At 33.0% G+C, this 27,026-nt stretch overlaps 2 protein-coding genes across 12 annotated transcripts; one reads left to right on the forward strand and one right to left on the reverse strand.

The window, feature by feature from the left end:
• Positions 1-408: 408 nt before the first annotated feature.
• Positions 409-19,822, forward strand: ift70 (intraflagellar transport 70). 11 transcript variants are annotated; one of them, XR_015480122.1, is made up of 20 exons: positions 409-603; positions 762-827; positions 1,466-1,675; positions 3,455-3,511; positions 4,247-4,382; positions 4,680-4,784; positions 4,867-4,995; positions 6,654-6,703; positions 10,935-11,087; positions 11,235-11,300; positions 11,554-11,607; positions 11,688-11,753; positions 11,887-12,367; positions 12,661-12,871; positions 13,485-13,532; positions 13,691-13,762; positions 13,852-13,955; positions 16,346-16,424; positions 17,005-17,134; positions 19,176-19,743. XR_015480122.1 is itself a non-coding variant. In XM_087243435.1 (20 exons), the coding sequence occupies exons 1-20, from the start codon at positions 550-552 to the stop codon at positions 19,310-19,312; spliced, it is 2,004 nt and encodes a 667-aa protein (XP_087099561.1). In that variant the 5' UTR covers positions 409-549; the 3' UTR covers positions 19,313-19,743. The 11 variants fall into 11 exon arrangements, 5 of the variants coding, with proteins under 5 accessions (XP_087099561.1, XP_087099563.1, XP_087099564.1 ...); XM_087243435.1 differs by having other exon boundaries at positions 11,887-11,963; XR_015480121.1 differs by lacking the exon at positions 13,485-13,532.
• A 279-nt stretch (positions 19,823-20,101) lies between these two features.
• Positions 20,102-26,119, reverse strand: si:ch211-76l23.7. Its single transcript, NM_001346280.1, has 8 exons — positions 25,922-26,119; positions 22,914-23,066; positions 22,694-22,844; positions 22,497-22,614; positions 22,219-22,381; positions 22,011-22,115; positions 20,553-20,630; positions 20,102-20,452 (listed from the first exon to the last, which is right to left on the reverse strand). Exons 1-8 carry the CDS (start codon positions 26,103-26,105, stop codon positions 20,349-20,351), a joined length of 1,056 nt encoding a protein of 351 aa, NP_001333209.1. The 5' UTR covers positions 26,106-26,119; the 3' UTR covers positions 20,102-20,348.
• Positions 26,120-27,026: the final 907 nt, after the last annotated feature.

The following is a 27,026-nucleotide window of genomic DNA, read 5'->3' on the forward strand; positions in this document are numbered from 1 at the left end:
CTTTTTTAAATACAATAAGTAATGGAGGTGTTTTGAAATATCTACATTTATGAATAAAATATTTGGCTAACACAATTATCATATTTATCAAATCGTGTAAAGCAGAGCAATCTTTAGTAATTCCATATAGTACATCTTGTAATGTAAAAGTCAAACCTTCAGCATCCACGTTTTTTATTATCAACCAGTCTTGTACTTTTTTCCAAAATGATTGAACGGCGTTGCAAGAGAAAAATATGTGTTCTGTGTCTTCACTAAAGTGTTTACATAAATGGCATGGTGAGTTTTCTAAGTTGAATTTTAGGTGTAAGAATCTATTAGAAGGGTATATATCATTTAATATTTTAAATTGTACTTCTTTTTGTTGATGTTTTTAAGCTCTGGGAAGCGTCATGTATTGATTACGTCACTTCCGTTTCTTGGACGGTTGCTAAGCGACATGATGTCTGCGTCGTTCCACTGAAAACATTCAGCGCTGCATCTTCAACTTTACAAAAAAAATACGTTTTTGTTTATGGAGTAAAGCTGCATGAAGCGTTGGGTTCAATAATGCCGCCAATGACGATTAAAGACGGCGAATACACGGCCACCGTGTACAAAATGGTGAGTTCTTAGCTGCACAAGCTAACAGGCTAACCTTAATTTAGTTAACGTTTCATCTTCTCTCATCTGCTGTTTGATTTCATCCGCGTTTTAAAATAAGCGACAGGCATTTTATGGAATTTCTGGCTTTTATTAATTTATACCTATGTCTTTGTAAGATTAAAGAAGGGCGATATGGAGACGCAATTCATATCCTGAGCAAAGAACATCAGAAACACACTAAAGTAAGTTAGACTGCACCAATTCTTTATCTGTTAACATCCAAATACGATCTAACTGTAACCATACTAACTCTTAATAACATCAATAGCAATATATTATTACTGCATATATTATTTAACGTTATTGTTATTATACTGGGATTTATATACAGCTAACGTTATGGTAAAATAATTATGAGGCCACTTGAACATCCACAGTTTCTATGGACTTGTTTTATTTTATAAAGGTCTTTCTAGATAACATTTTTTTGTCTAGTAATCAGTCATCATATAATTATTTAATCATATAATCAAAATGATGTATTTTGTCTTTAAAAAATGACAGCTGGAGTCAAATGTTTTCGTTTATTGTGACTGAAGATATTGGTTATTCTACCAACTATTGATTTTGTTTCCCTTAAAAGTTGTTAAAACTTTGCTATTGTGTTATCTTAAACTGATTAAAAACATTAAAACCAAATCACATTAATAACATTCCTATTTTCAATTTATAAGAACTGTCATTAGCAGTTTACAGAATAAAACATGCATGAATAAACAAAATACAATTTACTGAAAAACATAACTATAAATCATAATTCCAGAGAAACTGGGATATTATATACACCTTTATGATTTATTATTTCTCTGTTTATATCCAGTCCAGGGCTGCTTTGTCTCTCCTTGGCTACTGTTACTATCACATGCAAGACTTCACTAATGCAGCTGAGTGTTATGAGCAGTTAACACAGCTTCACCCTGAGGTGGAGGACTACAAACTTTACTACGCCCAGTCTCTATATGGAGCATGTGCCTTTCCAGAGGCCATGAAGTCTACTTTTCTCTTGGACAACACAACAAGTCATACCAAGGTGCACAAACATCAAATTATCTTTTGTCATCATATTTGTGAGTGAATTACATTTTTACCAGCCTTAAAACTGAGTTCTGCATTGCAGCTGTCCCATGAAATCAATAAAAATTAAATAAAATAAAAAAAAAGCATCTTGGATTGTTGTAATTAATTTGTACCCTTATACATTTTGTAAAAAGAACCACATGTTCCTAAAGTCACATAAAAGCTTATCCATAATATTTAAGAATATATTTTGTTTTATATCTTTGTTTTTACTTGCATCGGTTAAAAGTTAAAATACCAGTATTGCAAATTATATAAGTTCTTGCAGCATTACCATAATTTGTTTCAATTTATCCTTCATCACTTTGTGTATACAATCCTATTTGTCATATCAGATTCAATTCAAGTTTACTTGTATAGATAAAATATTAGTATTGTATTAGATAATGTATTGGATTTATTTTGTTATTTTTAATATATATATATATATATATATATATTAAAAAAAAAAAAATATATATATATATATATATATATATATATATATATATATATATATATATATATATATATATATATATATATATTCACAATAGTTATTGTTTCAAAGCAGCTTTACAAAAGGTGCACATTATTGCATCACAATCAAAATCAGAAACATGTGAACATTACACTTACACATAGTTAACCTGCTGTTATATAGTACTTTGTGTAAAGCTGGGCGATTAAACAAAAAGGAATTGAAATCGATATTTCGAACCAGTAGTCGATGTAATTTTTCTAGGTCAAGCTTTTTCCATGACTTGCCCTACCGCATGTGGGGTCCATTGACCCCGCTCTGTTAGCCACACTTTGCAGCCAGATCTGACCTCTGGTCAAGTAGGATGATGGATCCGTTTTTAAGCCTTACTTTGCACTACATTGACAATGATTTGAAGCTGCGCCATGAGACAGCATAATTTCCATTACAATGAAATTATTATTTATAATAAAATATTTCTTTACAGAAGATGCAAGAATATACAGTTTAGAACATTATTTACAGGATATACAAGTTATCTTATTTAAAAGTGATACTGTTTATTTTCTACTTTTATTATGAAAAACATTGAAAATAATTTATTTTGTTTCCAAAAGTGCAAGTTATTAGTTTCACTGTTGAAAGTGACTGTTGGTTTTAGGCAATGTTTGTTTTAAATATCAGTTCTTCAATGTTGATGTTAAAAAAATAATCATATATAGTAGATAGTGTGTGTTTCCTTCAATTATTTTAAAGTTAAGTAATGCACCCCTCAATCAAAAATCACTTTTTTAATCAAACGTCACTTGTAATTTGTGAGCATATTTACTGTACAAAACTTGTCAGAGCACTATGAGGGCAAAAAAATAAACTAAATAAATAAATAAAATTACCGTTTATTAATTGTAATCGAGTTAGTTAATATTTACTTGGATAGTTGGCTTGGATAGTTGGCATCATATTTTCACTGGTCTTATATCTGATCAAGTGGCACTGCACAAGTTCTAGAGGCCTCAGGGTTAGCAAATAAATCAATTATTATATTTAAAAAAAAATTATATAAAAAATACAAATAAGTAATAATAATGTAGTCATTAATAAAAATGTAGATTTACAAAAAGTATATATTATATTACTTGACTCTTGATAATAAACTCAATTTAAAATCAGTATTTATTCATCATATTACTTTGCTTAATGTGTTGAAATGGGCTTTTATAGTAATTCTATTGATCCTAAAATAAACATATTATTTGTCCAATTTATAAACAGATGATCAAACTGCAGGCTGCAATCAAATATGGAGAGGAAGATTATTCTGGTGCAAAGGTAAGAGCATCTTCTTTTTTTGCAATTAAACATCCACATGTCCTATGAAAAAAAAAAAACCTGAAGAAAAATAAACATCCGGAAATATGGATAAATGACGACTCGGTTTTCAGTCTTCTATGAACTGTTTCATTAAGAAGCACTGAAGTCTTATGTGTTTTTATTCTTTCATTAATTTTCCTTTGGCTTAGTCCCTTTATTCATCAGGGGTTGCCACAGCCGAATGAACTGCCAACTTATCTACCATGTGTTTTACACAGTGGATACCCTTCGAGCTGCAACCCAGTACTAGGAAACATCCATACATACGCTTTCACACACATACACGACGGCCAATTTATTTTAACCCAATTCACTTAGCGCATGTCTTTGGACTGTGGGGGGAAACCACAGCACCCAGAGGAAGCCCACGCGAACACAGGGAGAACATGCAAACTCCACACAGAAATACCAACTGACCCAGCCGGCACTCGAACTAGTGACCTTCTTGACTACTGAGCCACAGTGTCGCCCCTCATTTGTTTTCTTCATAAAATATTTTATTTGTATTGGGCAATATTTTTGAGTGTCCTGTCCCTTTAAGTGCCCAAATGCATTCAGAGACCTCAGTATACATGAAACACCCAGTCAGAACGCTGAGCTATGGCACATGTGGAAAACGAATCACCATCTGACCACAGAATGCAGCATATATGAATGTTTATTTTGCTGGAATCTTTGGTTTTGCTTCTCCAGACACTGGTTGAGCAGTTGCCTCAGGAAGATCCAGACTATGATGTGGATCTCGGCTGTTTGCTTTATAAGGAAGGCGAGTTTGAAGAGGCCTGCAAAAAGTTTATGTCCTCCATGAATGTACTAGGCTACCAGCCAGGTGAGCTTCTTTACTTGTGCTGATTTATAACTGTGTGTGTTTGTGGTGTCTACATGCTAATGCTTAATAGACAAAACACGCAAAAACATATACACACACTGGTGTCTCATAGTAACTGGTTAGCCAAGAGTAACAAACATAACATTGACTGGCTGACCACACCGCGTAAGGGTAGTAATTTTACATTTTTATGGAAATGAATGCAATATGGGGAGCTTTTGACACACTGACGTTTTATAAAAGTAGCTGTTGTAATGTTGAACTAATTAAATGTTGTTGTTTTTTTTCTTGTTACAGATCTGGCATACAATATAGCGCTTTGTTACTACAGTTTAAAACAGTATGCCTCAGCGCTCAAATATATTGCTGAAATTATTGAACGTGGAATTAGAGAGCATCCGGGTATGTGTGACAGAAAATCCTTTACTGTAGGTGTTGCAAAATGCTAAACAGTGAGTTTCTAAGACCGATTTTATGTCTTTAGAACTGAGTATTGGAATGACGACAGAAGGCATTGATGTAAGGAGTGTCGGCAACACCCTCATCCTGCACGAGACTGCTTTGATTGAAGCCTTTAATCTGAAAGCAGCTATTGAATACCAGCTAAAGAACTGTAAGTATAGATAAAGTGTCTGGCCTGAGGTTTCATGTAGGCGCCTTCCTATTATATACTTGGTTATTTGTGCTGTTTATTCATAGTGTATATAATAAAACAGGTTCATAAGAAGAGTCTGTGGCCTTCGAGGATTCGTTTATGCATTTGATTTAAATGCAACTTCTCATTTAATCATCCGTTCACCTTCATGTTGTTTCATACCATTGAGAAATTTGCTCATCTTCATCAAATGAACATATTTTTAACAAGTCTGAGAGGTTTCTGTCTCTCTATAGATAGTTCGCTAGTTATTAAATCAAGTCTGCCTGTGTGCAGTCTAGATCTGTTCTCTATTTAAAATGTATGATCCAAAATAAAAATGAGAGTTAGATATTGATTGAAGGCTGAGCAGTGGAAGTCTTGTATCTTGTCAGATTAGGCACACATACTGTATTACTTGTGAAACTTGAGCAATCAGTGTTCTCTATTTTCAAACAATTACTCATTGTAATTACAATGACAATTTATGACACCTTAAACATCACTCTGTCTCATGTTTTTAGATTGTGCTGCAACCATCAAAATCTAAAAATGTTTATATTTGCAAAGTAAATGTTTTTGGTCAGTGGAAACATTGCAAATCATGTCTTTTGTACTTTTGTCAAGTAAATATTAAAGGTTAAAGAGACAGTTTTTCGAAAATAATGACATTTCTGCCATTATTTACTCAGCTTCAGGCTATTCCAACCCTGTATTAATTAAATGATTACAAAACCATTTTGTTGGACATAAAGGAAGATATTTGGAAGAACGTCAGTAACCAATTGGATCTTGCAACATATTTACTCCCATTTAATTTATTTTTCCAGCTATGTATGTAAAAGGCTGGCGAGATCTGTTTAGTTGCTTGAATTCTTCCAGATATTTGTGTGCTGAAAAAACAATTGTATATGAACAACCTGAGGGTGAGAAAATGATGACAGATTCTTAAATTCTGGATGAACGGTCCCTGTATAGAGATTCAACAAATCAGATGTTCCTAATTTTTATTGCATTTTACAAAACCCTTTATTTTACATCTCTTTACGAACATTCATTCATTTTCTTTTCGGCTTAGTCCCTTTATTAATCTGGGGTCGCCACAGCGGAATGAACCGCCAACTTATCCAGCATATCTTTTATGCAGCAGATGCCCTTCCAGCCGTAACCCAATCTCTGGGAAACACCCATACATACTCAATCACACACATACACTACGGCCAATTTAGCTTACCCAATTCACCTATACTGCATGTCTTTGGACTTGTGGGGGAAACCGGAGCACCCGAAGGAAACCCTCACGAACACAGTGAGAACATGCAAACTCCGTACAGAAACGCCAGCTGACCCAGCCGAGGCGATAGTGGTAGTGGGTAGTGCCACCGCTTCACCCTCTTTACAAACATTTTAGAGAATAAGAGATCTGGACTTTCTACAGTGAGACAGAATTTAAAAATATCTCCATTCGTGCTCTGAAGATAAACAAAAGTCTTATAGGTTTGTAATGTATTGAGCATGAGTAAATGATGAACAACCAGAGTCTTTTACTAATTAGATTTCAGTTAGCTAACATAAGTTTTGTAGCACTTATGTAATTAAAAAATGTAATTGAGAAATATATTTAAATCTATTTGCAGATGCTGCAGCACAGGAAGCACTGACGGACATGCCTCCCAGATCAGAAGAGGTAATAAAATGTTCACTCCTAAAATGTTACCATTTTTATTCAAATGTGTTTTTAATTTATTCATTTTTTATAAATTGGCACACTGCTTCCACATACATACATGCATTTTTTTGTTCTATTCAATTATGTTGTAATAAAGAGATGCTATGTCGTTAAACTGTACTTTACCATAATAAAACAATACTATGCAGGTAAAAAAGTTTTCTCACAAAGCTGACATATTATGCCATGAAAATATTCACACATTATGCATATTCATGTTATTCACACAATTGAAAGAAAAAAATTATTAAATTCGTGACATGACAACATTGGCCTATTTCCTATGCAATATATAAAATATATATTTAAAAAAAAAAAACGGATACATAGACAAATATATTTTATATGCCATATAAAACTATTGGCATGGTGAATGTGTTTGGCAAGAGCCATGGCCCAGACAGAATCTGTGCACTTTCTTACTATTCCTGTGGAGCATTTTGTTAAAACATTAACAGATTTTTGCAGAACGATTTTGTAAGTAAAGGAGCTGAAAGCATAATAGATGAAATAAAATAATAACTTCTTACTCTTTACTTAAGGTTTAAAATGCAAATCCATTTAGAACCACTTGATTGGTAATGGAAGCTACAGTTGCTCACTTATATATCCACTATAAGACTTTAAGACCTTTAAGTGCTGCTTCACAGATCTTATTGAACATAAATCATCTTAACATTTGCATATTTTTCAATATTACTCAACATTGCATTAACATCAAGAACATTTAAGACTATAGAGGCACAAGAATTAAAACTTTGATTTAAATGATGGACTGTCAGAGGAAGCATTAGTAGTTACCACTGAACTAGACAATTTTGGAAAGCTATATGAAAATTAATGACAACATCAATTGTAGAGTATAATTAGGTTAATTTCGTTTTCAAATAACATCACTTTATTTCTGGAAGGTATAATGTTTGAATGATGTATATATTTGCCATATATTTTATGTATAAATATACATGCATATTCCCTGCTTAAAAGTAAAGGATACCAGTAGAGAAAAAGAGAACATTTTAAAAATGCCCCACACAAAAACAGATCTGGAGAAGAGAAACACAAGTAAGGCATGGGCAGAGGAATTAAAGATTCTCTGTGTAGTCTGTGAAATAATTCATAGGATATTGGTCATAAAATTGGATTAGCAGATTGCAAGACCTAAATGCCTGTTGACTTTATTCTAATTGTGCAAGCAGAATAATAGAAGAAAGGCTGCTAAAGCTCTTTAAATACATGATATTAAAATTTTAAACCTAGTCCATCAAAAGTGACAGTCAATTAGTATTTGTAGCTCAATCTCATTACATATAAACTTAATCAGTGTAATCATTACACACTGCTTAATCAAAATGAATTTGCAGTACATCTTATCGTATTTATCCTTCATTACATAAAATCATAAGAACTTCTGACGGGGGTTTCGGTGATCATTTCACAATCTGGTTATAATGTGTATGCATGTACACCTAGCTTATAATCTAAAATTAGAAAAAAAATGAAGATCATCTTACTATTTACTCACACCTCACTTGTCACAAACCTGTTTGAGTGTCTTTCTTCTGTTGGACACAAAAAAGATGGTTTGAAAAATGTTTGAAACCAGTAACCATTGACTTCCATGGTATTTGTGTATGCATGTACACTTGGCTTATAATCTAAAATTGGAAACAAAATTAAGATTATCTCACTATTTACTCACACCTCACTTGTCACAAACCTGCTTGAGTATCTTTTTTTCTGTTGAACAAGAAGATGGTTGGAAAAATGTTTGAATTCTGTAACCATTGACTTCCATAGTATTTGTTTTTCCTATGGGAATCAGTGGATACCGGTTTCCAACATTCTTCAAAATTTTGTCTCTTGTGTTCAATAGAACTCATAAACGTTTAAAGATGCTTGAGGGTGATTAAATAGTGAGTACATTTGAATTTTTGTGTCAACTAACTCTTTATGTGCTTTTCCAATTTAATAATCTAAAGTGCTTATACAGTATTAATAGCACATTACTGTTTTTTTCTGGTATATTTCCAGGTGATTTAGCTCCTATATCTCCCAAAAGTTCTGTTTTCTCATTTCTGTATAGCGATGCAGAAAACAAAAGCTGCTGGATAAGACAAGATGCCTGTCAGGAGAATATTTTCCTCATTAGTTATGCTGTTTGATCTGAGCGTGCTCACTCTTGCAGCATTGCTTCTTATGAATCAATGTCATAGGCATGCCAATTCACTCGCAGAACTTTTATCCTATATTGACAGACCATGTGCCATCCATTCTGGGAGACGAACAAAAAAAAAAAGCCAGTTTTACTAGCACAAGAGAAGTTTAATTTTCTCAAATGCTAACAAGATTGCCTTCAGTTATGCACTGGGAATTGCCTGTTTTTTGTGATTCTGTGCAGGGCTTAATCCGTTTCTGCAGGGGTTTGTATTGTGAGAAATGGTAAGCCCACACCTGCTGGCTGGAATGATGGTGGGCTGCAGGGACATGTCTCTGTGCTAGTTTGTTCTGGCACCTAGAAGTTAATGAGTCCAAACAGTGATCCATCTTACATAAGCACTCATTAAATACACAGTTTCTTCCCGCAGGACAGGTATTTTTAAACACTGCATCTGTAGCTAGGACTAGCGTAAGAAATGTATCCGATTTATTTATTTATTTATTTTTCAAATGCAGGGTGTTTAACAAATTAGTATTCACAGAGGTTTGCTATTTTTTATACAGCGTCTCTATATATGATTTGAGATTTAACTAACATACATTACAGTTTTACTGTTAGTTTATATATGCACTGATAACCCTCCATGATGAAGCCTTTATATGCAGAACAGAACTCTTGTTTTGACAAATGCATAAGCAAACACAGATGTCTGCTGCCCTCTAGTGACAACGAATGTCACTGGTGATTCCCTACAAAAACATTTGACAGACTTATCAGTTGGGATCTATTTAAAGTCATCTATATTTTAGCAATAGCCTCCTATTTCTTTGTCTCTATTTGCATACTGATCCACCTTATTTTTCATGTAAGACATGTATAAATTTGTAATAATGCGTATGGCTTGCAGTGTAATTAATTAACTTTTTGGGGGTTATTTAGATACAAAACATCGTATTAGACAGCTTGAAAGCACACAGGTATTTTTAACAGACTTTAATAATTTGTAATATTTCATAATCTTGTTATTGCCTTTTAGTAGCCAATTTGAAGTTCATGCTTTTACTGAAGACTGTTCACTTCAGTTAAATTGTTAAATAATAAAATTAAATAATAAAAGCCACATTTAAAAAACCACAGGGACTGTTTTACATTCAAATAATGCATTTCTATAAACGTTCTTTTATAGAAAAGCATTTTTATTTTCACTCAATTTTGTCTTTTTTATTATTTTTTTATTTGTATTTAATTTGATGAAAGCTTTGCTTTTAATGTACTGGTTTTATGACAATATGTTCTTAAAGGTTTAAATTGTATGCACCATATACTAATAGCCAGTAAAGCTTAAATGGCACTAAACTTAAAACATGAACAGAATGCGTTGGCATACACTACTGTAATCTCTTAGCTGTCTACTCTGATGCTTATGTATGCACATTCTGTCACTATTTAAACTGCCCTGTCAATCATTTTGAAAAACGTTTTTAACATCTACATTAAATCTAATGTAATTTCTTACTGGATTAAAAAGAAATGAAGTAGCATGTTGTTTTCCAAATATGCTCATGTGTGTTTGCATAATGATACATTTCGAAAAGGTAATGATCAAAAATATTTTTAGAATATCTCACTGCATTGTTGCATGTGAAATAATAAAATAATGTGGGTAATACTGATTTTGTTTTTTAGATTTTGATTATAAAAACTTTATTAAAGCTCTCTTCATCAGTATCACATAATTGCAGTGTTGATTTTTAACACTTTGTCATTAATCTTTGTAGTTTTAATCAAATCCTCAAATCGGATATTCATGAACTTGCACTTTCATCCCATTCAAAATGTTAAAATTTGAAATTTTCATCCCCAAAAAACAGAACCATCTAAATACTTTAAAATACACACATTTTAATTTTGATTTCTAGTTTAGAAGTTGACATAGCATGATAGGATCATATACAAATTGGAATGTATGATGTCAACCATAGAAATGAAGAAAACGTCAGTGATAAGCATTTCTTTTTTTGAAATTAGGAATTGGATCCAGTTACTCTTCACAATCAGGCCTTAATGAACATGGACACCAAACCTACAGAGGGCTTTGAGAAGCTTGCTTTCCTCCTTCAGCAAAACCCCTTCCCTCCTGTTACTTTTGGCAACTTACTTTTGCTTTACTGTAAATATGAGGTAAGTGTACTATATCGATAACACTTCTTACTTCAAACTCTTTAATTAATGGCATTAAAATTATACAAATTGTCTTTTAAGAGGCTATTACAATGCATTGTTCTTTCAAGAGGTGTACAAGAGGTTATTTGTTTGTGCCATCTACAGTACTTTGACCTTGCAGCAGATGTCTTGGCTGAAAATGCGCATCTCACATACAAGTTTCTTACACCGGTAAGGCACAATATTTATTTCCTTTCAGCTCTTTAGTTTTATTTAAATGGAGTCATGTAGATGCAAGTTTCTTTTTTATTAGCTTACATAGTCAGTCCAATAATAACTGATTAATTCATCTGGCCATAAGGCATTTTGCAAGTAATAACACACCAGGTAATAATTGTAGAGTAGCTTTATTCAAATTGACATTTATATCAGCCCAAACCTGCATGAAGACTGTAGTGTTCAAGTTTTGTTGCTCTGTTTTTAGTATCTTTATGAGTTCCTGGATGCCATGATCACATGCCAAACAGCTCCTGAGGAAGTGAGTGATCTTTTGAAGAAATTTCTGCAAGACTTTAGTAAGCATTCGATTTTAAATGATTGACTTCTCATCTGTTGTAGGCGTTTCGAAAATTTGACGAAAATGCTGGGAAACTGACTGAACAGCTCCGCAAGGTTACGAAACAGGTTACGGCTTGGCATTTTGTATTTTTAGAATTCTTAGCACACATCCCTGCTTGTGTTTAATATCGAATACACCATGATGAAATCAATGTGTCTGACGTTCAAATGGCAAATCAGAAACTCTTTTTCTTTAAAGGTGCAAGAAGCAAGGCACAACCGAGATGATGAATCCTTAAAAAAATACGTCCAAGACTATGACGAAGTCCTTGAGAAGTACATTTATTCTTAGATTTATGTAAATGCATGTAAAATTGTAACTATATATTGTATAACAACATTTTGTTTACACTTCACTAAAATATTTCGTTAATATATTTTCTAGCATTAACCAATAATTAACAATCAGTGCCATTTCTAGGCATAGGTGAACTAGGCAGTCGTCTAGCCAATGAGCGCCCCCTGGCCCACAAAGAGTATAATGATTAATCCATGGATATAGCAGCTGCTTTTTATACGGAGACATTAAACATAACATGTTTTAGTTTTGAAGGAGACACAAGTAATTCATCTAAAAATTACTTTTGAGTAACTCTTATTTCAGAAAATATGCACTAAAACCAGACACTATCTGGAGCTTCAGCATCTAAGAAGCAGAGAAACCCTGATATTGTAGATAAGTATGTAACATTATTATTGCTAGCATAGTGGAGTAATTCAGAGTAAATCAAAATTACTTTAACCTTTAAATGCAGTATTGTCCTGTTTTGCATTGTTGTTTGCGTAGTTTAGCATTTACTAATGCATAAGTAAAGTTCATGCTTGTTAACATTAGATATTGGAATATATGTTAACATGAACCAACAATGAACAACTTTATTTTCATTAACTAACATAAACTAAGATCAATAAATATTGTATTACTGTAAAGTTGCAACCTAATTGTCAGTATGTTTTCTTGACATTCTTTTAGGTACATCCCTGTACTAATGGCACAGGCCAAAATCTACTGGAACCGTGAAAACTACAGCATGGTGGAAAAGATCTTTCACAAGTCACTGGAGTTCTGCAATGAGCACGACACTTGGAAGCTGAATGTTGCTCATGTGCTCTTCATGCAAGATAACAAATATAAAGAAGCCATTGGCTTCTATGAGCCCATTGTTAAAAAGCATTATGAGAATGTAAGTACAGTGTAATACTGCCAAATGCCCTTTTTGTGCATAATATATTTTACTATATAATATATTTATAATTAATATTTAAAATACTTCTTTAATACCAATTTATACAAATAGATATAAAATAGTCCGTACTTTAAAAAAAAATCACATTTTGAAATATTCAGATATTTGATCAAATATGTGCAGTTCTGCAGATGCCTATGTTTGGATTGATCGTTAAAAAACAATAACACAAACCAGCCAATCAGATTTTTTTTAAACCATGTTAAAAATGCTAATAATATTGAACAAGAGAGAGAAATACAGAGATGAAAATTTGAGGATTTAATGTGCACAAAGATAATTGTGCGTGCAAAATTGCCATAACTCTGCACTATTAAACACTACAATTATTCAATGACTTCCTGAAGCACAGCAATCTGCCTTTTATGTATCATTAAATTCATTTTGATGATTTAATTAGCTAATAGTGCATTCTAAAATCTACATATTTTATGAATAAATTAGTAGATAAATATATAAACATTTGTCTTCTTGTGATGGTTGGTGAAGCTAAATTAACAAACCTAAATATTTGAAATGCAAACATGTTCTTTGCTCCTCTGCTTGCTAGCTGGAACAGTGTAACATTCAAGAGTGTCCCTGCAAAACTAAACCCTCGGTAAAAATGATCTGTGACTCTTGGAGTCTTGCTGTGTGACTGCATGGGATTGCGGCATGTTTTTTTTTTTATGCACTTATTTATTTTCTTTTAATTGAAGAGTGGCTGATATCATTCAAATCTTTGCAAAACATTAACTGACCCATTCTGTCCTGTAGATCCTCAACGTCAGTGCAATTGTTCTTGCAAACCTGTGTGTGTCGTACATCATGACCAGCCAAAATGAAGAGGTAAACATTTCAATCTAAATGAAATATAATTAACACAGTGGGAGAAGATGTCTTCCCTACATTTATTTTATTTATGTGTGCGATTACAGGCAGAGGAACTGATGAGGAAAATAGAGAAAGAAGAAGAGCAGATCTCCTATGATGATCCAGACAAAAAAATCTTTCATTTGTGCATTGTCAACCTTGTAATAGGGTGCGTACAATATATTTTTTGCATAATCGTTAAATCAACACACAAGTGCAAATTTCCTAAGCATTTTTGGTGCTATATACAGTTGAAGTCAGAATTATTAGCCCCATAGAATTATTAGCCCCCCTGTTTATTTTTTCCCAGTTTTCTGTTTAACAGGGAAAATATTTTTTCAATCTATTTCTAAACATAATAGTTTTAATAACTCATTTCTAATAACAGATTTATTTTATCTTTGCCATGATGACAGTAAATAATATTTGAACATCATTATAAATAATGTTATAGATATTTTTCAAGACACTTCTATACAGCTTAAAGTGACATTTAAAGACTTTACTAGGTTAATTAGGTTAACTGGGGAGCGTAAGGGTAATTAGGCAAGTTATTGTATAATGATGGTTTGTTCTGTAGACTATCGAACAAAATAATTTGCCTAAAGGGGCTAATAATTTTGCCATGAAAGTGGTGATTAAAAAAATTGAAACTGCTTTTATTCCAGTCGAAATAAAACAAATAAGACTTTTTCCAGAAGAAAAAACATTATCAGGCATTCTGTGAAAATGTCCTTGCTCTGTTAAACATAATTTGGGAAATATTTAAAAAAAGAAGAAGAAAAAAATTCAAAGGGGGGCTAATAATTCTGACTTCAACTGGATGTCCTTTACATTCTGAAATATTACATTTAAATGTTGTAGGTTAGTATTTTTTGACAAGGAGACATTGTTTTTAAAACCTTTGAATGCAACAAGGATGCAAAAAGTTGTTCACACTTTATTTTGATGGTCCGTTTGTTTACCTTAACTTACATTGCATCTACATGCCAACTAGTTCTCATTAGATAATAAGTAGACTGTTGGGTTGGGGTTGGGGTTAGTGTAAGTTGACATGTAATTGAAAGTTTTTTATAGTCAGTTAAATGTCTGTTGAAGGAGCAGTATCAACAGATATTAAGCAGACAGTCTACTAATACTCAAATGGACCATCAAAATAAAGTGTTTCCGAAAAGTTAAAAGATCAAATAAACGTTGTTTTTTTTCTTGATCTTGTCACAAAAACAAACATTAAACAGCACAACTGTCTTCAACATTGATAATTTTCAAAATATTTCACCAAGTAAGTATAGCAGATTGATTTTTGTCATCACTGTTATATATAAGACTCAAAATTCAGCTTTTCTTTTGCAATAATAAATTGTATTTAAAATATAACAAATTAAAAAAGACTATGGTTTCTGCAGGTTTCACCAAGTCAAATTTAAGACTATTTAGGACCTTTTTAAGATCATGAAGAGTGAAATCTCAGACCTACAGTATATAGGGCTAAAAGCTAAGAATTTTTTTAATGGACCAGCAGGAAAAAAAAATGTACGTGCCCCATCAAAAAAACTAATTCTTATTAGTTATTTCTTAGCCAAAAATTTCAAATAATGTGTCAAAACAAGCAGATCCTAGTTGCATACATACTTTTTTTCAACATAACTTTAAAAACGAAATGTATGGACAGACTGTTATAATATTGTTACTAAATAGAGTTTTGCTAAAAGTTTTATTAAGATGTATTGTTGGTGATTGAAAGTGTGTTGGCGTTACAGTGGCGCAATGGGTAGCACGATCGCCTCACTGCAAAAAGGTCGCTGGTTTGAGCCCCGGCTGGGTTAGTTGGCATTTCAGTGTGGAGTTTGCATGTTCTCTCTGTATTTGTGTGGGTTTCCTCCGGTTGCTTCGGTTTACCCCACAGTTCAAAGACATGCTGTATATATATAATTAGGTAAGGTAAACTGTCCTTAGTGTACGTGTGTGAATAAGTGTGTGTGGGTGTTTCCCAGTAATGAGTTGCAGCTGAAAGGTCATCCACTGCGTAAAACATATGCTGGATAAGTTGGTGGTTCATTCCGCTGTGGCGACCCCTGATTAATAAAGGGACTAAGCCGAAAAGAAAATGAATGAATGAATGTAACTGTGTTGAAGCAGTTGGGTAGCTTTACATAAACAAAGGAAAATTAAGAACTTTTTAAAATGATTTAGGACCGAAAAAATATATATTTTAGTGAATCTAAGACTTTTAAAGCCAAAATCTTTTCTTTTTTTTTAATTTAAGACATTTAAGAGACTTTTTAAGACCCTGCAGATACCATGTAATAATTATCCTATACAGTACTATACTTTGTTTGATGAAATAAATATAGCTTTATAAACATAAGCACTTTGAAAACAATGAAAGACATATATTTTTCTTTAATAATTAAAGAAATAAAAACCTTTCTGACCTCAATCTTTAAATGTTAATATATATTTTTTGTTTTTAAATTAGGGCCAACTGTAACTTTAAATTTAAAGACATATCATCAGTGTGAATTGCACTTATAATTTGAAGCATATGCTTTCCTTCAGGACTTTGTATTGTGCTAAAGGGAATTATGACTTTGGCATTTCCCGAGTCATAAAGAGCCTTGAGCCATACAACAAAAAGGTAATTATTATTTATTTCATATATACAATGCTTATAATAATATGTAAAGAGGCTTTATAGCACATCAACTTTCATGTCTTTTATTTACTCTATTTTTCAAAGTCTTGCTCAAATTCCATTATGTTATTTTAGTGTATTCACAAATACAGACGTGGACAAATTAGTTTGTACTCTTCCATTGAGATATATGAGTGAAAAACTGATAAAATAAGTGAATAGGTAATAATTAATACAAAATGATTCTAAACTGAAAATAAACTAATGAAAATCTGATATTTCTTTTGAATTGTGGTTCAACAGAAGCATTAAAATAGGAAAACTAATGAAACTGGCCTGGACACAATCGAAGAGTACCAACAACTTTGTCCACATCCGTATCTATCCTAGAGCTCTGTCCAGCTGCATAAACAGTGTTACATAACATTCTGGTTCTCACAACAGTGTAGCAGATGCACTGTCTTTGCCTTTTTAGACTTAACTTTTTATCAACTTGATGTTTACCAGTTTTACTGGTGTGATTTTTCATGTGATGTTACTTAGTTATTTTCGCTTGGCATGACACTGACGTCCTGTTTTTCAGCTTGGAACAGACACATGGTTCTACGCTAAGAGATGTTTTCTCTCGCTGCTGGAAAACATGGCCAAGCACATGATCATGCTCAGAGATTCAGTAGTGCAAGAGTGCATTCAGTTCCTTGAGCACTGTGAATGTAAGTATATGGTATCTTAAAGCACCAGCCTATTAGAGGGCCGCAAGATGACTTTAAAATAAGACAAAATATGATTGAAAATAAGCTAAAACGAAAGGTAATTGATTCAATCTAGACTTGTGATTTTTATTTAAGAACAAGAGATGTTAAAATGTAGGTTTTAAACTTCAATACTAGTTATATTAAGCTCTAAATTATTTTATAAGCCACTGTAGAATTACAGTATTAAAAAATCTTAAAGGTCACATGAAATTAAAATTAAAAAGAATTTAATGGTAATTTCATGCTGTTAGTTTTAAGGATGTCTATAGACTATTTTAATGTAGTCATGCCATTGGCCCTTGAACATTTCCTGCGAGTTCAAACTATTTCATAACTTTAACAAGAGGCAATTCAATCATAACTTACTGTTAAAACAGCTGCCATAACATTATTTATCAATATGTGGCTCTTTTTGGATTCTCGGAAACTAAAGAAATTAAAAATGTAAAACAGGAAATACGTTGGGACCATTGTTTTTGTTTACATCCCTCAAAATTGTCTATTAGCGAGTTTGCTCCAAAATAGAAATAAAATTTATATTTTGAACATATAAAACTAGTATAAACATCCTAAACTTGCAGTTTGTCACTTCTGCCTAAATTGATCAATTATTTTTTTGGCACCTCATACTTCAGTTTCTCATCATATCTTGATCAAATGCTCTCTAGTATCTAACATGCCTTTCCCCTTTCAACACGCTTCTCATTTGCTTATTATTTGACGGCTTGAGCTCAACTGGCAGAGCTGTGATAAAAAATAAAATGCTATTGGCTGTTATTTTTAAAAGAGGAGGAGCTACTCTTTGTCCCATCCTCTCTTCATTTTTCTTTTGAGACTACATTAAACATTAAATAAAAGCTGCACATTTTAAAGCACTTCATGGTTTTATTTCAGTATTTTTCTATAATCTCAGATGACTACAAGGAATTTTAAAGGTGTAATTTCTAGGTCTGTAAAAATCATGGAAAATTTGTATTATCTTCCTAGCAGGCACACAACATCACAAGATTTAGGTCCTGATGTCAGGTGACCAAAATTCAATGTCTAGCCAGCGTCTAAGGACAACGTTATTTTGTCATTCAATAACGATGTCAAATCACATTGATATTTGGTTGATTTTAGGTTGTATTGGAAAGTGACCAAAATCCAACAACTGATAGACGTCATATTGGTAACGTCCACACAACGTCAAGGTGTAACATGATTAGACATTGATATTTAGTTGTTTTTAGGTTGGACATTGGACACTGACATCGGCCTGATATTGGGTTCTGATGTTAATCTGATTTTCATTTCCAAACAAAATCCACTGTCCCCATGACGTTGGGGTACATATGATTGTATTACTCAATTATATATATAAATTTTTTTTTTTCAATTTTTTTTAGATTTAATTAATGTAAATTCCCCATCCCTCCTAATAAATAAATACTTTAGTGTTTATCTGTGAATAATTAATACATTTGTTAATCCTATAAACTGATCATGGCTCAACGGAAAACTATAATTTTACAACTTTAATTCAAAAGTTATATAATAATCAATAATTTAATAAAAGTTTGAATTCATTTTATGTTTTTATTAGGGTTTTAAAGTGTCAGAATTTTGGACATTCACAGTGAATAACAAAACCGAAAATGCACAGCTTATCTTTAACAGCAGAAGTTGCTCAGCTGTCTTGGTGCGCTTCATTTATCACCTTTGATAATGGCTCCACAAGTAGAAAGATTGAGAATTAGCATGACCCTCACGCTTAAGTGTTTGGAAAATAGGTGCTGTATCCTATTTCATTCATAGCAGGACTGTGTCAATGGACAGCTTTAATCCTCCTGTAATACGGAAAGATTCAAAATCTAATCCACTGATTACTAGTTTGCCGTTGATTTGATTGTTTAATTCAGTGGAGATGAAATGCTGCTTTTTGAAAGCAGAGACGCTAATTAATTTCCAATCCTCAGATTCTCCATGGGACTAATTACTTTCTCCCCTTCCTCTCTAGTGTACGGCAAAGATGTGCTTGCCATCATAGAGCAACCTCTGGAGGAGGATCGCATGCACATTGGCAAGAACACCGTCACGTATGAATCCCGCCTGATAAAAGCTCTCTTCTATGAAGTCACAGGATGGAATGAGTAACCCTTATACATCACGAATATTCAGAGACACACAGCGTGGTTTTCTCACTGAAGCTTTAAAGTCTAAATGATGTCTTGGATAGATGGCAGTTTGACTAATAAGGTATCTCAGCTTGGCTACTTTTTAAGCGGCTTTTGGGGAGATCACGCTGTTTCTGGACTGAATTCAAACATGCATTTTTAAGCATGCATTCATTGTAATAATGAAGCCACAGGGGTTTGCTCCCTCGAAACAGGAAAGCTTAACCCATGAGGAAATATTCGACACAGAAGGGCATCTATTTTTAATTTAAACTAAGCTCTGTTTGCTCTAAATATTATAAAACATGTCTATTTAACCTTTTAGGTTCTGTGCATCACAGTCAATGGCATTAAAACTGTACAGTCTAAATATTTTTCTTCAGAATAAAAAAGAAAATAGATGGAAATAAATTGTTTTTTTATTTATCACAAAATGTACATTTTGTTTATTTATTTGACTATTAAAATTTATTGTTTTGTATTTTATCTTCAAAGCCAGGCTTATTCACTTCTTAGTATCATGTTGTTTTCACATGCACAGCATAAAATCCAACATACATTCACAGAAGAAAAGAATAAATACTAAAATACTGATCTACACAGGGTTCCCACGCTTCTTGAAAGTACTTGAATTTCAGACATATGAATTCAAGGCCTGGGAAGTACTTTAAAACAAACATTGGTCCTTGAAAGTGCTTATTATTGTTTTATTTAATCAATTGTACTGTGCTGCTTCTCAAAAACTGAATGAAAAACTAAGACACTCTTCATTTAAAATTTTTTAATTTAAAGCTCATAGAAGAACTATGACTAATAATGCACATCTTATCAATATTTCAGAAACCACATTTGAATAGGAACAGAATTGAATACAACACATTCTTTGAACATAACTGTTTAAAATGGTCTACTTTTTTTTATTTAAATGACAGTGCTTGAATTTGGTGTCCATGAAAGTGTGGGAACCCTGTCCACAAAGCATTTTAAAAAAGATAATGGAATTCTGTGTATGGCCCTTAAATTATGGGCCTCTTCGTTATGTCCTGCTCTGAAAGGTAAAAGTTGAGAAAACCTCCTAATGCACTCACTGCAACTCCTGTCATGTGACTTGAGCAGCCATCTATGAAAAGAAACAGTTTAGTTTTAGACTAAATACATCTGAATACAGTAACTTAATAATTCTTCAGTTTTTATGTCTAATGTCAAAATCAAAGACGCACCTGTCAGGGTTTTCTCCCTTCTTTTCACCCGTTTGTGTGGAGCGTCCAAAAATTCCTCAAAGATGTGAGAGATGTCCTCTGAGGAGGAAAAGCATTATGAAGCTCATTTACACCCATGTGGCAGAATGTTTTTGCTTTTTGTTTAACGACAGACAAAAATGTCATTCAGTAAAAAAAATTTAATTATAATTTAAATTATACATTTTAAATTCCTAAACTTTACCCCAGCACCACAGCGGCGCAGTGGGTAGCACAGTCGCCTTACAGCAAGAAGGTCGCTGATTCGAGCCCCGGCTGGGTCAGTTGGCATTTCTGTGTGGAATTTGCATGTTCTCTCCATGTTGGCGTGGGTTTACTCCTGGTGCTCCGGTTTCCACCACAAGTCCAAAAACATGTGGTACAGGTGAATTGGGTAAGCTAATATTGTCTGTAGTGTATGTATGTGAAAGAGCGTGTATGAATGTTTTCCAGTGATGGGTTACAGCTGGAAGGGCATCCGCTGTGTAAAACATATGGTGGATAAGTTGGTGGTTCATTTCGCTGTGGCGACCCCAGATTAATAAAGGGACTAAGCTGAAGTCAAATGAATGAATATCTATATTGCACATCTGTATTCTGTATTATTTGTAATTTAAGTAATATATATATATATAGATTGTGTATGTTCTGGTCAACTCTTGTTTCATCGGTTATAAAAAGGTATGGCACTCTCTTTAAAGCACTGATAGTACTAGCTTGTGACTAGCTCAAAGTGATTTTATGTGCATTGAGACATGTCATTATTCTTCTCTTATTCATTTCTACAATTTTTAAGAGACCCAAATTAGATTAATTATTTGTCAACTCTGTTATCACGCTATTTCAATGAAATTTCTCCTTCATTTTTTAGACACAATAGGATAAAAAAAACGTGCTTAAAATTCGGTTTTAAACAAGTCACATGGTGGTATCTGGTTTGAGCTCAAGCACAAAATGGTGGCAAAAGTCAATTTGTTTTTGTCAACTCTGCTAGTGGTTTAAATAGTGTAACAATAAGTTAGACAAAAATAAGCAACATAATCAAAGTTTCCCTATCGCATTTAAGTAGTGTATTCAGTTTATTGTAAATTATACGTTCATGTAATTCTGGTTTAAGGAAAATGAATGGAAAATGCTTGAAATCTACCTAAAATTCTAAATATATCATGTATTTGAAATCACATATTCTTTTATATAGTTTAACAAATACATCTCAAAATAGTTAATAGCTTGATTAATTTGACTAATTTTAACTTTAAATGATTAAATGATTTAAATGATTAAACTATTTACTATAGTTTGACATTTACTATTTTACTTTAGTCATATTATTGCAGTTAAATATTATTTATGTATAAAAAGTCACTTTTGTTCGTTTTAGTTTGACATGAACACCAAACCGGAACTTAAGACTTGTATGTTTAACATTCTTTAACTCACCTTCTTTGCCAAAACAACCCGCTTCTTGATCTTGCCATGTTAAAATTGACTGTAGCCAGTCCAATTTATAGAAGTCTGAGAATCCTACTAAACCGCATAGAAGAACTGCAAAACAACAAACACATAAAAAATACAATAAACTAATGTGAATTTACAAGATGTGGCCAAATTCTCCATTCATTTGTTTACAATTCTACCACATACTAACTGTTTTCTATGAAGATGTCTTGCATTTGGCCAGTGAGACTGTTCTTGAAAATATCCTGGTTGCTTTTCATCATATTGGAGCAGAAAATCCTCTTGTAATGTCCCACAGTTATGTTGACACGAGACAATCTTAGGTCCCCCTTTAGCATTTTGGAGCACCCTTTCTGAGGACACAAGCATCATGCTGAAGACATTTATTACACAGTATCATCTCTTTTCTCAAAACAAGGTAAACGGTGGTTTGTTTAAGCTTTATGAAGAGTAATAAGATTTAATTACCATTGTTCCTATCATGAAGTACAGCAGCTGGTGAGACAGGGAATAGTGTGGACATCCAAACTGTGTCATTGTGTCTCTACAGGTCTTAGTCACAATACATGGGGTTCCATTGTCTTTCCTTTTAGCGAAATAACAGTTGTAGCATTGACTATGATTGTATTGATGATATTTTTAATTTTATGCAACAATCTTCTCACCAGGTTCCTAGAAGGAAAGTCATGCACTTGTCACTCATGTGTTCATCATAGCACTCCATAGCCCTCACCGAGGTATAAACCAGAGAAGGGTCAGTGGAGCTCCATTCACCAGGCAGGGACCAGAAGGAGCTGTCCAAAATGGGCTCGAACTCTGCAGGGGAAACAGGTTTTCATTATGTCATTAATCTAAAAAGTTTTCAATCTGTTTAAAGAGTTTTACCTTTGAAGTATTTGGGGTCTGTCTCCTGAAGGGTGCTGGCCGCAGTAGAAAGGCTCTTGCTTAGTCTCTTCAGCATGGAAATCGCAGCTGCGCGCTGAGAGAGACTGAGAAAATCTGAATGCGGCCAAGTTCGTGTTGCCTCCCGCAGCTGTGCTGAATTATATAAGCAGACAGAAGCTTAATTGTGAAACACTTTTTACCTAAAATTTTCAGTTTAGTGGATTTCGAATGGTCTGAGCCCCCCTGCGATTAAGCGCTGTACCATTTAATAAGACAGAAAATAAATGTTAGCAGTCTTTAAATGTTTCTTTTCATAAGCAATTACATTTTTGTTGTTGTGACAAGCCATTTTCACCGTCACAAAAAAAATAAAAATGTCTGTTTTTAGTATTTTTATCATTTAAAATGCAATAGTTTAAACATTTATTTGTCTTAAATTAAACTGTTGTTTTAAAAACTGCTTTGTTATGCCTTTAACTGCCTGCTCTACCAAATGGTTGACCATGTTTTGACTGTTTTCAATAATGACTGTTAAAGTCATTAAAAGCATGACTGTTTTAAATAATGGTTTACACACACAGCATTGTTGGTTTACAAAACAATCAAACAAACACAATCCTGTTGCACGACTACATTTGATTTTGGTTTTATTGTTAAAAAAATATAAAAAAAAAAACTTTAAATGAGAATCTGAAATATTTAATGGCATACTTCAAAAAGTAAAGGTGATTTAGTATTCAGAAATGTTTTATTTCGAACATGTTTGTAAATAAATTCGTTAAACACTTTATTTTTTCATAGTATACGTTAGGGCTGCACAATATATTTCAGCATTGATATCACAATGTGATCATTCACAATAGTCACATCACGAGCATTCACAATGTTGAGTCTGGATTATAATTCATCATTTGCATGCGTATTTGATGCCCGTGACTGTATAATTCAATTCAATTCATGTTTATTTCTATAGCGCTTTTATAATGTAGATTGTGTCAAAGCAGCTTAGCATAGAAGTTCTTGTAAATTGAAACTGCGTCAGTGCAGTTCTCAGAGTTGAAGTTCATTTCAGTGTGGTTTAATTTGTACTGCTGAAAGTCCAAATACTGAAAAGCAAATCCATCGATGCACAGCTCCACAAGTCCCAAACCAAGCAAGCCAGTAGTGACAGTGGCGAGGAACAAAACTTCACCTATTGACAAAAGTGAAGGAAAAACCTAGAGAGAAACCTGGCTCAGTTGGCCATTTCATCTCTGGCCAGACTTCTTGTGCAGAGCTGCAGTCTATAATGTCCTTAAAAGTATTCGGGCAAAATAAATTGTACCATTTGTAACTTTTATTGATTAATTTTATTTAATTATTTTTATTTTTATCATGCAGTTACTGTACTTTAATACCGTTTGACTCGGAAAATGATAAAACACTTCATTTCAATTGTATATTTTTCTTGATTGTATTTATAGATTGTTATGCAATAAAATACTCACAACACATGCAAATACAGAAATGTGCTGCAAATAGCACAACGAAAATGTGTCGGGGGACCCCAAAAATTTTATGGATTGTTTATTAGATTTTATTGACATACATTGGTACTGCAGAATCATCCCAATCAATTTAATATTATAAAGTCTTAATATGAATCTGTATTCATATTGTAATATTTATTGCAACATAAAATAAAAATATCACAATGCTAGATTTTTCCAATACCTTGCAGCCCTAGTATATGTATTAAGTCCGGTACTTTTACCATAAACCAATATATCAATCATTTGGTAGAGGCAGATGTTTTAGAAATTATAGGATGTGTTTAAAAATGCATTGAGTGTGTTTACTAGCCCCGTTATGAGGTAAAGAAATGCAATCCAATTTTTGTTCTTGGTGGGGCAGTAAAAGAGTTGATTTATTTATTTTTTTTTTTTGCCAAATCTCATAATTGGACTATGATGTGATTGCCTCAAGCATGATTCTGTAAATCACATCTAACTTTATAACTGCTAATTAGAGGTTAGCTAACAATAGAAAGGTTAATAAATGACACAAAAAGACGGACCCTTCCTTTGGTATGACAAATATATAATGTGTAATGGGACACAGAGTGACAGATGTGATGGTCTTTAAGGGTCTTTTACGAAGCATTTGAAACTATTAAATAACATTTGTCGAACTCCTTATTAATCTCTTTCTCTCTTTTTGTTGGTCGAGCGTGAATGTATTACATTTTTAAATATTTAGTGGTGATAAAGTTTTGATATTATTAGATCTGTGAAAGAATTAAGGCTAATTATGGATGTATTATTATTATTCAATGTCTATATTGTTTGTATCTAATTTGAACGTTCTTAGTTGTTCGACATTCAAGGTTAAATAAAACCCATTATGTAGGCTAATACGGTTTCACTTTAAAGGCATTTCTATCCTGTAGTGTAAAATATTGTCAAAAACAGCATATTTGGTTAAAGAACAGTTGTATTTCAGTATTTTGACAGCAAATTTGTTCTTGTAACCTATATCTTGTTGGAAATGTCCAACGTCATGTCGAAAAATGTTGATTAAATAAATTATAGTTTTAAATTAAACAAACAACACTGTAGCTATGTCTCTAACAATAAATCTAAATCTTATTATAGACATGTTGTGCTATTGCATGATGGGGTAACGACAAGTGCGCAGATCAAGGGAATACATAACTGCCAGAAAAAATGCCAGAAATTTCGCTGATTTATTTTATTTGAAACATCTATAATGATAACTGGATGTGGTTAGACAACGGTGCAAATAAGGCTCTAAATAGCAACACTGGCTGCGCCATGAATATTATACATCTGAAAATGATAAATGGACCTAACAAATTTCGTTAAAAAAAACGGTCCTCCCGAAAGTAATTATGTCAAGATTTTTATTCTATACATATTATTCGACAACATCGACCTATAAAAAGTTAAATAGCCTTAAATACAGTGAAACAAGCGCATTGTAAATTCAACATTGACATAAAAGCTTACCTTGTAGTATTATGTATCCAACAACACCGTCCAGGTTTATGTTACTGCCCTGCATGTCGAAGTAAGTGATTCCCTTGGATAAACTCATAAGAATGTTATCAATCACATCCTGGTTTGATAAATCGATTTTAGACGAGAGAACAAGAAGCATAAATAACGGATACAGCATTTTAAGAGACTTCATACAGAAACAATAACAGGTAGAATACAGTCGTTAATGAAAAAGTAGGCTCCAGATATTTTTGTCCCCCCGTGAGTAGAAGCTGCACGGCATAGCAAACCACATCACGTGACTCGGTCTCGGTCCGAATATGATTTGGGGAAGTAGTATGGGGTGCCACATAGTTTGAACATTCTTTTGTTGAAGAAGCCGTTGTTTCTCATGTACCGCGGACAGTTCTGTCATCTTTCTTTCTTTCCTTCTTTCTCTCTTTCTTTTTTCTTCAAAAGACAATTATTAATGCCTGTTAGTCTTTGAATGAATGTTTTTGAAATAACATTTCTGATATTTTGATTTTCTGATTAAAAATAACTATGCTTCGGTTGTGTAATATTATACATCTATATATTCATGTGTATGTTGATACTTGTTTTTGTAGGCATTTAATTCATACACATGTTTTTAAGACACTTTTCGGTTTACTGTATTGTAATCTTGCAACCACAGGACAACGGCACCAGTGCGCTCACCACACACCATCTATTAGTGGATTGTAGAGACAGGGATTTATCAGGCCCGTCTGCTATGCCACTGGTTACATCCCTACTCTTTTATGAGAAGTAATGACCACAGAAAGTCAAGAACTTAGTTTATTGTCTCAGCCAAAAGACAGTGCTCACTAACTTTCAATTCAATTCAGCTTTATTTGTATAGCGCTTTTACAATGTAGATTGTGTCAAAGCAGCTTCACATAAATGGTCATAGTAACTGGATCAGGGTAGTTCAGTTTTTAGTGTTTAAGTTCAGTTCAGTTTAGCTCAGTTCAGTGTGGTTTGAAGTCTTTTTTAAGAGTCCAAACACTGAAGAGCGAATGCATCGATGAGTTGCTTTTCAGATCCTGAACCATGCAAGCCAGTGGCAACAGCGGAGAGGGAAAAAAAACTT

The sequence above is a fragment of the Danio rerio genome, chromosome 3, assembly GCF_052040795.2.
Source record: "Danio rerio strain M-AB ecotype USA chromosome 3, GRCz13ab, whole genome shotgun sequence".
NCBI lineage: Eukaryota > Metazoa > Chordata > Actinopteri > Cypriniformes > Danionidae > Danio > Danio rerio.